The 11,486-nt window shown below is 38.9% G+C and overlaps 1 protein-coding gene across 1 annotated transcript in view; it reads left to right on the top strand.

The window, feature by feature from the left end:
* Positions 1-1,473, top strand: part of MRPL32 (mitochondrial ribosomal protein L32) — a 9,264-nt gene extending 7,791 nt beyond the window's left edge. The window contains exon 3 of the mRNA XM_018559618.1: positions 1,177-1,473. Coding sequence (XP_018415120.1) covers positions 1,177-1,440 — 264 coding nt within the window. The 3' untranslated portion in view covers positions 1,441-1,473. The remainder of the gene's footprint in view (positions 1-1,176) is intronic.
* Positions 1,474-11,486: the final 10,013 nt, after the last annotated feature.

Below are 11,486 nucleotides of genomic sequence, written 5' to 3'. Positions count from 1 at the left end.
GACGTCACCGTACTCCTCCCCCCTTCCCTTCGTTAGCCGACCGTGCCACTTGGGGGAGGAGTCCGGTGACGTCGATGTCCGTGACATCACCGGAACTCCCGGAAGCCGGCAGAGAGGTGAGTACCGATGAAAAACATTTTAATCGATCAAAAAAATTTACGATTAATAGTTAATTTCCGCAGCCCTAATTTTTACATTTATTTTATTTAACTTTTTTATAAAACGTAATATTTCCTACTTCATTGCTATTCTATAGGAGCGCTCACAAGCCTTCTATGTGATAGTATATTAGTGGTGACTAATGTCACCTTTCCCCTTCTCGCTTGAAGCCAGTGAATGACTAGCATGGAAAGCAGGAAAGCAAGGGTGTGTTGAGTGGGAATGGGCACTCTGCACAAGCCCCTAGAAGCGATCTGGCGGCAGCTCAGCCTCCAGAATCTCTTCCAGTATAAAGCCAACTACTGTCTGCTTTACACAACTAAATAGAGTCAATGTGGCGATAGCTGCAGGAAGTACGTTCACAGGGGCCTTCTGCCAGCAAAGTATTGCATACATCGTTGGGTTAAATAAGTAATTGTTTTTGGGAGCTGCATATCGCATCTTAACCTGCTATGTGCATGCATCCCATTGGCATGATGACATTACCGTGCCCATAGCTCCGCCCAACGTGTTTCATCACAGAATTCCTCAAACGGTAGAGGCACAGCAATGCACAGACCGGTCAAATGACCAAATTAACTCTTACCTAACCATGATTTGTACCTGCCTAGATTACAAAAACCATTTTAGAACAGAAAAATACAAATTGTAACAATTGGCCCAATGCAAATGGAGGCTATCTACATGAATGCTATATATAACTTGCCGGTTATTGATGCAGCTCAGACTTCGTTACAATACTATTACCTAAATCCACAAAGTTTAATCAATAATTACATGTGAAAATTGAAGTATACACAACATATTGTAACAGAATTATCAAAAAATAAAATATGTCCAGCACTGCTGTGGTATCTGTCTGTAGCAGATTAGGTATACTATGAGTTTGCTTTACCTTTTTATCTTGCTCTGAGTAATGGTGTGTTAAGGGATGTACAAGTATATACAAGAGGCAGTTCACATATATTGTGCCACCTTGATAACATTAACTCAATAACCATCTTTAATTTTTTGCAGAACAACATTGATCAGTGTCCCGAATGTGGCCATTTGAAACTGAAACATGTGCTATGTGGATTTTGCTATGAGAAGGTTCAACGTGAAACACATCTTATTAGGCAAGAAATAAAAGCTAAAGAAGGTGGACCTTTCAGTTCTCCTACAGTGGAAACCGTTGTCCTCTATGATGGTGAAAAGCTACATTCAGAAGATGAAGGGAAGAGGATTATTGAGCGAAAACAAAAACGACCAACATGGTTTTCTAATGAATTTTATGCATAGATTACCTGAGGTTTCTCAGATACAGCTGCAGGGTGAGCTGGTCTGTGACAATATAAAGGCTCCCTGTTTGATAAGACTTTCTTTATTCTGTCTTGCCAGTGCAATTAGAAAGGGACTGGCAAAAATACATTCTTTATCCATTTTTGTGAATAGATGAAAGATAAGGACATTAAAATCTCAAAGTTTTGCATATGCGTGGCTGTGTGAATTCTATTTTGTGTATTACAAGAGAGCTCAATGTTTGATCTGAAAGAATGATCCAGTCTTAGCCTCTGGTGTACTTGAAGTTAAAATGTTCCCCATTTTGCATGATCACATGTATATTGCACCTCCACATAATGTTTTTCACAAACATTACTATAAAAAATATTTAAAACCAAAACTATCTATATAAAAAAAAAAAAAAAAACACGTGACTAATCAGCTTCTTACTTTTTTGTATTGGTCATAAAAAAAATATAAGGCCAATGACAATAAATACACACAGGCAGTTCTTTCAGTCATGAATTTTAGGGTTTAGTTCCTATATTATGTAGTACTTAGCACTATATTAAATACATAACATTTACAGAGACCATATCTCTTACTTATTTAAACCCTGACAATGAACGTCTCTTATTTATGTTCTTTTGGTCTGTGAAATATACAGTTGAATGTATTTTCAACAAAAAGCATGTGTGCGATAAGTGCTAAAAAATACCTGTTGATCCTACTAAACAAAGCTTGAGATGGTAACTTCTTATACACTTATCTACATTCTTATCAGTTAGCAGTGTTTTGATTTTTCTCTGTGGACTATAGCACACCTCTTACCTATGTCTTGGAGAAGGGGAGATGTTTTGTAGTCCTTTCTTCCTTTCCAATGGTGACAACGCTACTCCTCCTCAAAAGATACATTACAATGAGTGAGCGTTGTCACACTAGAGCTGGAACTATGTGACTGGCAGAAACACCAGGTGAAGGTTAATGCCAAAAAGGGGTCAATAAGACAGCTTTCCACTCCAAATAAGCTATTGGAGCACAGATTGCGCTCCAATAGCTTATTGCCTGGCTTATGCAGCTGAACAATGACAGCTGAGGGACCGAAAGTGAGGCAATCCGCATCGGTTCCGGTACCATTCCACAGGGAGGAGAACGGCAAACGAATGTTTGCCAGTCTCATTCCCTGCTTTCCACCGACACCCAGGATGCTGGTCCCAGGCCCGCAGGAGGGGAAGCGGAGCCTGGGAAGCAAGGCGGGGGTGTCAGGTGGGGGGGACACTCTATACTGGCCCCGGAAAGGATCTGGCAGCAGCTCAGCCACCAGAATCGCTTCCAGCATAAAGCTGACAGTCGGCTATACACATGTAAACAGAGTCGCTGGGAGGGTTAAAGGGGCCGGCTGCCAGCGATGTCTGACATACATTGGTGACAGCAAAAGCGTTAAGCTGTATGTGGTGTTATAGAACAGTAGGAGTCTATATTGTGTATTTATTTGACAGAAAATAAGCCACCAACATATTACTACAAACACACTATTTTAGGCTAGCAATTTATGCAAACCATTCCCCCCCGCATGCATAAAGATCTCTTAAAGAAAAATGTATTTGTACACTTTGAGCTTTAGCATTCTGCTATGTTACATAAAAGGCGCACTAATGTAATATAAGTTTAATCAGCAGACTTGATTACATTTTGGGATACAAATATGAGGGTGTGCAAATTATGTATAGAAAAATACATTTCTTTACATTTATTTGTTTTTTGTTTGTTTGTTTTGTTTTGTTTGTTTTTTTGCTACCAAATTAAAGCCCTATCTGTCCCGGGAAAAACAATGTATAATATGTTAAGGTAAACTGCAAAACCTAAAAGATATAATGTGCGAAACAGTGACACTGCACGATTCTCGTACGAGAATCGCGGGAAATGAAGACGTGCGACCGTTTCTACTGTACGGTCGCACGTCTTTTGTCTAAGGAGCATGCTAGAACACCAGCCGAAAGTCTTACGATTTTAGGCTGGTTTGATGATGCTCGGGAGACAAATGCCGAACGGGCCCGTGTGCGCACGCGCACACTGCCCGTTCAGGATTGCAGTCATCGGAAGCCCAACCCTCAGTGGGGCGGGCTTGCGATGATCACAAGTACGATCTGCCTGTCCAAGATGGGCAGATCGTACGTATTTTTAATTACTTTACAACCATCGCAAGACTAAGGTCTTGCGATGGTTGTAAAGTGTATGGCCACCTTAAGACATTTTGTCAATTGTCTGCTCACAGATGTATATAACCTGCATCATACAAGTCCTCAGATTTGCTTTCTGACTGATGTCACATAGCAATACAAATCTGAAATTCTAATTCTTCCCTTCTCTATCCTATTTAAAATTGCGTCATCCTAACATTAAACATAGCCAGGCAATGAGTAATCAATTGCCCCAATGAGTGCTTACAGAAGCAATGACTGCTGCAGTAGTTTAAGACTCCTAAGCAAAAATGTCATCCCCACAATTCAGACAGAAAACTGACACCTCAGATTATGAGACATCTGGGCCACCTATAGTGCCCTCTCCCGCCCCAAATTTATCACAGTGTTGGTGCTGTGAACATAAAACTCATAAGATTGACACTAAAAGCCATTGCATTGTAAGCCGGCAGTCATCTGTTTACTATGCAGTGATTTTCAGTGCCGATCTTGAGGTCAGTGAGGAGATGGCCCAGAAGTCTCACAATCCAACAATCAGTGTAAATTTTCTGGCTGAATCATGGGGTGGATATCTTTGCATAGAACTCTAAAATTTCTGCAGCAGGTAGGTCTTCTGTAAGTACACCTAACACAGATTGTCATCTTGCGTTTATATGTGACGGTAGGATGTGGTGACAGGTTTTCTTTAAATTGAGTATTAATACTTCAGTGTCACTTGGGTTTTTAGAGTGATTCTGTGAAAACAAAAACAATTTAATTTGCCTTTGCTGACAATCTTTTTGGGCTATTCTCCTGATTCTGGAATCAGTGGTTATGCTTTATTTATAAAGTGCCAACACAATGAACACTTCTATACATTAAATAAAAAAAAAGGATGTTAATCACAGACTCCATACAATAAAACATTTTGGTGTCAACCCTCCAAAGGTGTCACCCGGGTGCGGGCCGCACCCTCCTAGTGACGCCACTGACATTTTTCAGTAACTTGCTTCTGCTATTTAATCCCAGGCTTTCTAGAACGACATCAGTAACTGGACCAAACGCTAAGCCTTGGTGGCCGTCTTTAGCATAAGCTACCACTTGATGGCACATTTGAGTCACAATTTCCAAACTTAGTTTTAGTTTTACTATTCTTTTGTTCTATTCCATTGTATTGCTTTGATTTTCCATTCTTATAATTACAAATAGGTTAGCTAAAACCAGAAACCAATTGTCGATGTGAAGAATTAAGCCAATTCTCTGGCAAAACCTAATTCTGTAGTAGCAAAATAATATTTTATTTTGTAGTTACATTTGTAGTTTAACACTACATCTCTATAGGTTGAACTCAATAGACTTGTCTTTTTTTAACCCCTACTATGTAACTATGTAACTACATTAGGAGCACATTGTAACCCATATTACTTACTGTACTTAAAGTGCAACTGAAGCCAAAACTATTTATTTAGTTCTGGATTGTGAGTTATGTAATTAGAGGTGGCTTAGGCGCACACAGCTCTTTTGTTTTTGCTTTCAAAAAATGCAGAAAAAATAAGCTCTTAAATGGACTGTCAGTAACAACTGCCTGATGCACGCTAATCACCCCAAGCTTAATGTTATAATCTAATTTAATCTTACCTAAATATCTATAATTTTTTTTAAAGTAAATAAGATGTTGACAATTAAAGACCTAGCTATCAATTATTATTGTAGTTATATATTTGTCCATTCTTTAAAAGATTTTTAGGTGTGCAGATCTGTGCACATAGGCAGTGTAACTGTGTACCCCAGCTCTACAATTCAAAGAACTTAATCATAGTTTGTTAAAGTAGATGCGAACATAACTATTAAAATATCAACAGCTGGTGATACTGATATAAAGATCCTTGTTTGGCCATTTTATGTTATGGAGTGGCAACACTCTGCCCCTATTTTCAACAATTTCCTGACTGCAAATCACCGTGTCACATGCCTTCTCAAAGAAAAAATGGGCTTGTGTGTTGATGCATGTAAAATCCTTCCCCCTCCCACCCCTGAAGTCCCCAAGTTACACAGCATTTTGGTAAAGATTTACGGCTACTTTAAATCACCACTGCCTACAAGCCGTCCACTAATCCACTAATCTGTCCCAATGGACTGTATCAGCATCACTATGATTTCCCTATCACACATTGTCAATATAGCTGCTGGGAACCCTGCCCTTTTTATCTTGAGGGGCTGGCAAATAAAAAAGGTTCCATTATTGGCCATTCTAAGCCACCTGACCTAAGTTTAGAGACCAGGAAGTACATAATTGGTAGTTGGTTGCTATGGCTATGATCAGCTGCCATGTCCGCCATGTCCGCCATGTCTGCCATGTCTGTGAATTATAAACAGGTTGGACCGGCCTTGAACCCCACCTTGACCCAAACCCAAAGCTCATCCATAGCCTTCCCTCTCCATACTGTGACCAACAATTTTTTTCTCTCCAGGCTAATTCTCATACATGCTAAATTTTCTACATAAATCACAATCTGAATAAACCTAATTACAGTATAAACAAATAGAATTTTAACAGCAAGTGAAGCTAACGTTATTCCCAGATCTAATTAACGTGCATGAGGTAAAGCAGACGTTCCTTGCCTAGTATTCCAGGTTAAACATCAGCAGGAAGCAGCAGTTGTGTTGGTTTTACATACATTTGCTAATTACTGTAGCTGTGCCTGAAGTATAAAATAACAGGAAACAATAATGGTTACATATAGCAGGTGCAAATGTATGACCTGCTCTTCTGCTTGCAGAAGGAGTGCTAGTTTATGTTGTAGCACCACAAGTATTTAATGGTGGGTAGGTTGGCTTTCTGGCTCTATGTAGTTCATGTAGCATTTGCTATGTGCACAACAGTGTAGCTCCAAAGGCCATGGTAGAGGATCAGTGTAGAGATACAAGCCCTTAAAGTGACACTAAACTAAGTTTTGTAAGAAAAACGCATCGTATTGCGTGATTTTTTTCTTCTTTTAAAAAACATTAATTCAACGGTGGCAGCGCATGGCAAAGCTTTGGGACGCATTGCCGTGCGCTGTGATACCTTGTGTTGCAATTAAATATACGTCTGTATCATTTTATCACAACACAAACACCAACACAGCGCAAAAACAATTTTTTATATAAGTCGCTTATTTACAGTTTTGTGTTCCTTCATTTTTTTGCCTTTTTGCAAAAAGGCGCAATTTAACATTTCTAAATATTTGTTATTTATAAACTCAGTACAGTATTATCTTTTAGATTAGGTCAGAAAATATTTTTTTGTGCATTGATACTGATTTTAGTGTGCTTTATCAATTGAATTGTGTATTTTTATCGGTTTAATGTTGATTTGAGAAACATTTGTGCAATTATTGCAGGACCTACATTCTACTGGGCCTGCGCTTTCAGAAAATATATGGTTTGGGGGGTCTTTTACAAACGCTGGCAACGCAGCAGTTGAAAATCAAATCAATGGGAAAAATTGCAAAAATGGTGTGGCCAGCTGAGGTGCAAAATGTTCCAGAGGGCTTGGCAGCAAAAGGGTTAAAGATGTAATCTCATATGTTTTTTCCTGCCCAGTATGTGCTAGAGCTAAAGAATCTCATAAAAAGCCTTCAGGCCTCTTGTTTCCTTTGCCCATTCCTACCAGAACATGGACAGACATATCCAATGATTTAATTGTTGAGTTACCCAGAGCTCAAGGATATAATACTATTATGGTAATTGTAGACCGCTTCAGTAAGATGGCACATTTTTTACTCACTAAAGGAATTCCCACAGCAAGCCAAACCGCACTCATTTTCATACAGGAAGTATTCAGACTCCATGGCATTCCTGAATCAATTGTCTCTGATAGGGGTACGCAATTCACCTCCAAGTTTTGGACCGCATTCTGTCAAGGATTACACATACAACTATCTTTATCCACAGCCTTCCATCCCCAGTCAAAAGGTCAAACAGAACATACCAACCAGACTCTGGAACAGTATCTACGATGTTTTCATATCTTCAAGATGATTGAAAGCAGTTCCTGGCTTTGGCTGAATTTGCTTACAACAATCATTTCCACTCTTCTACCAACATCTCCCCCTTTTTTGACAACTATGGGTACCATCCTGTAATGTTACCTTTTTCTCACATAACAACACCAGTCCCTGAAGCTGATAAACGTATTGAAGATCTAGTAACTAACTGTTCGATCATCAAGAAGACCTTGATCAAAGCTGAGTCAAGATACAAACTCTATGCAGATCAGCATCGTAGCTCCGCCCGGAATACAAACTGGGTGATAAAGTATGGTTGTCGACTGCTCATTTAAGACTTCAATGCCCATCTAGGAAACTAGGTCCTAGGTTTATAGGACCCTTTGAGATAATTAAGATGGTTTCCCCTACTGCTGTCCAGCTCCACTTACCAGAAGACTACAAGATCAATCCAGTATGTCAGATATCATTATTGTAACCTATTCCCGATCCTTTCGTCTGAAGAGTGCCCACTAATCCTGATCCTGTTAAAGGAGAAGAAGAGTACGAGGTTAAAGAAATATTAGATTCTAGCCTAGAATATCTCATCCATTGGGAGGGTTATATGGACCTGAAGATGGATCCTGGGTTGCTGCTGATGATGTACATGCACCCATATGGATAAAGTAATTTCACAGGGCACATGCTGAAAAACCTGGTCCTCACCGCCCCCAGAGGGAGCTCCTTAGGGAGGGCACTGTAATGCCGCTTATACCTCTCCCCTCGCAGCATGCAAAGCTGCCTGTGCCCCTCTCCCAAACCACAAACAGCAGCTGGCTGCCTGTCCAATATGGCAGCCGCAGGGTGCAGTGTCTTCTCAATCCTCTCCTATGGGAGGGCGCTCTGCATCAGCTCCAAGTTTAAATTGCAGATCTGTTTTAGAGGAGATGTGTGAATGCTCACCTGTCACCACACCCTCTCTGATAGCTGCTAATCAGCAGACCTTTCCTATAAAGCACTGCTGCTCAGAGAGCACAGTGCTCAGTTATTAGTGAGCTTCCCAGAGTTCAGACCTGTGTCCCTGATTCCTCAGCATTCAGACCCTTGTTTCTGTATTCCTGACTCGTAATTCCTGCTTTATTATCACTTCTGAACCGCAGCTGCCTGCACTGACCTTGGCTCGTATAACCGTATGAGAACCTTCTCCGCCTGCATCTGCCTTGGACTGTTATTTGACTACGAAAACTGGAATTCACTTATCGGCTTGACGCTATCGATTTCTGACACATTCACTCCATGTGTGTTCATCCCTCGCAATTGGGCTCCATACATATATATATATTACCTGCACATTCCTGACACTGGGTGCAGAAGAACAACATACGTGGTTCTTCTTTTGAACATTTTATAAATAAGAGCCTTTAAAATATTCAAGTATGGTTAGAAAATAAAATTAAACATCTGACTGGTTACTATGGGCTACATCACAATCTTCTTATAAATATTTGATTATGTTTCCCAGTATAAGGTATTTCACTGTCCCCTGCCAACGTAGCTGCTAGTTTCCCCTACAGTCCAAGTAATGCATGCACAGTAAAACATTTAACAAGTGGAAAATAGAACAAGTCACTTACATGTTCCCTTCTCTGCTTATTAATGAATATTAATGAACTAACTCTCTTGAGCTCAGAACTAGTTCACTTAATGTTTCAAACTCAAGTATTCTGAACAGGAAGCATCAACACATGTATTTTATGAAGTGAAATGAATCCTTGAAACTACCAGCAGGATATTTCACAAATAAATTAGACTGTTTTGATTTTTTTTCATCAATAATAAGCAAACCGTTTAAGAAATAAAAAAAGTAAAATATTTTAAAATTGGGCGCAGAGAAGCATAGATTATAACAAGATAGAAGAAAAAGGCAGTATAGTATACAGTAAATTCCTAAGACCAAGATCCCTTAATACTAAACTCCAGTTAGATATAAAAATGCACCTATTATTATAGGTATGTATTAACCCTTTCTAGCTCAAAGGTAATTGATTCCTACATGACCAGACTATTTAGTTTTTTTCAATAAGTACATAATACTTTTATTTAGTACACTAATACATGATTTTAATAAAATCCTGCTCTGTTAATATCATTATAGGTGAACAAATCCAATAAAATGTAGGAACAAGTTTCTTTTGTTTTTCTGTTTTTTTATTATTATTATTTTTTCAGTACTGTAATTTGATAATTACAGCATTAAACATATGACATTGCAGATAACAATTGTAGCCAAAAGGTAGTAGTGTTAAACTGTTGGCTGAAGACTTTAATTTGTTTTCATAAAACTTCTAGCCTGCATGTAATCACCATGTCATAGCTGACATAGAGATCACATGATTGGGAACCACACTGATTGGTTTTCCATCGTCAGGGGTGACCCATACTGTCATTGACAGCTGGGATTAAGTGCCTGCAAGTGTGCAAAGTGCTGGCTGCTAGCTTGGGGAACATGCTGGGGGAGGTTTAAATACAAATTGCAAGCAGGAAGAAGTTAATAATTATAATGTTATTTTTTCATATGTTTAGCTATAAATTTTGGTCCTATTAGGATATATGGTATGGTAGTGACAGAATATTATAAGTGCCCAGTCATGTGCCTTCAAAACCCAGTTTGGTGTTCCCCGTTCCCCTAGAGGCCCCTGCCAGCAGTATGTTATGCGTTTTTTTACTTCTCTTTTCTAATGTCTTCTTGCTAGTGAAGTGAGGGACAGTGACCTCTTCCTCATTGGTCTTCGACTAGTAGTGGGCACTTCTCTGCATCATTACACTGTAAGTGCAGTGCAATGTGCAGAAGGAACAAGGCCTATGCTCACTTTCTTTTCTCTGTCTGCCAGGTTGAGTGATGCTGAGCATCATTCAACCCAAAAACTGAGGACATCTTTTGGTGAACAGGCAGAGATGGATTGAAAATTAATATTGTGACCAGAACTTTTTTCAACCTGCAGGGGGACATTTAAAAAATATATAAATATAATTTTTTAATATTTTGCCCACAGTTAGGCTTTAAAAGTGGACCACTACAAAAGCTCTAATGGTTAATTAAAATGTGCTAGGAATATGAATATGATAATCAAATACATGCTCATTTACTATATAGGATATGAAAGCTTTGTGAAAGACAAAGAAAGCTATTGCTTTGGAAATGAATATAGGACTTTGAATGTAGTGCAGTGGACAATATATAAGTTGACTTTTTCAGATAATAGGAAATACTTACCAATGGACAGGAAAAAGAAAATAACACTCTTGCCTGCTGTCTTAATGATTGACAGTAAAATCCTCCATAATAAATCCACTATTAGGCCATAATAACTCTTTGTTGATTACACATGAACTTTGGACTTTCTTCTGATTTACCTTTATCGTAGACTGTACCACTCTGAGAAAGTAATTATCATAATGGAACAGAAAATGCAGTGCCAGTTAATGAGTTTGTTAAGCCTGTATTAAAGTAGACACAAAGCTATGGTCTCAGTTCTTTCCAGCATGGTAAATCATGCATACAGAAAGAAAACCAGTGGAGAAAACAACACATAACATTTTAGGAAAATGTAAGCTGCCTGAAAATCAGAATTGAGAAATTCCTTTAATGTGTCTTGTTCAATGTATGTTTCATAAAAAAGATCACTGGTAATGTATCCTTTATCCTACCCTCAGCTTGTCCTATTACTGATGGCAAAGAAATAAGAGTTAGCGCTGTCTGAATGGGCTTTTGTTCATGTCAGAAGTGCTTTTTCCCCCATATAAGTAAATAAGAGTGCAAAAGCAGCTTGAAACAGCTTGCTACAACTTAAAGTGACCCTGTCAATAACATACATAATATTGCCAAAAGTATTGGGACACCCCTCCAAATCATTGG

Source organism: Nanorana parkeri, unplaced genomic scaffold (genome assembly GCF_000935625.1).
Source record: "Nanorana parkeri isolate BGI_ZX_2015 unplaced genomic scaffold, ASM93562v1 scaffold407, whole genome shotgun sequence".
Taxonomy (NCBI): domain Eukaryota; kingdom Metazoa; phylum Chordata; class Amphibia; order Anura; family Dicroglossidae; genus Nanorana; species Nanorana parkeri.
The sequence above is the reverse complement of the archived record's forward strand: the minus strand, read 5'-3'. Positions and strand labels throughout refer to the sequence as shown.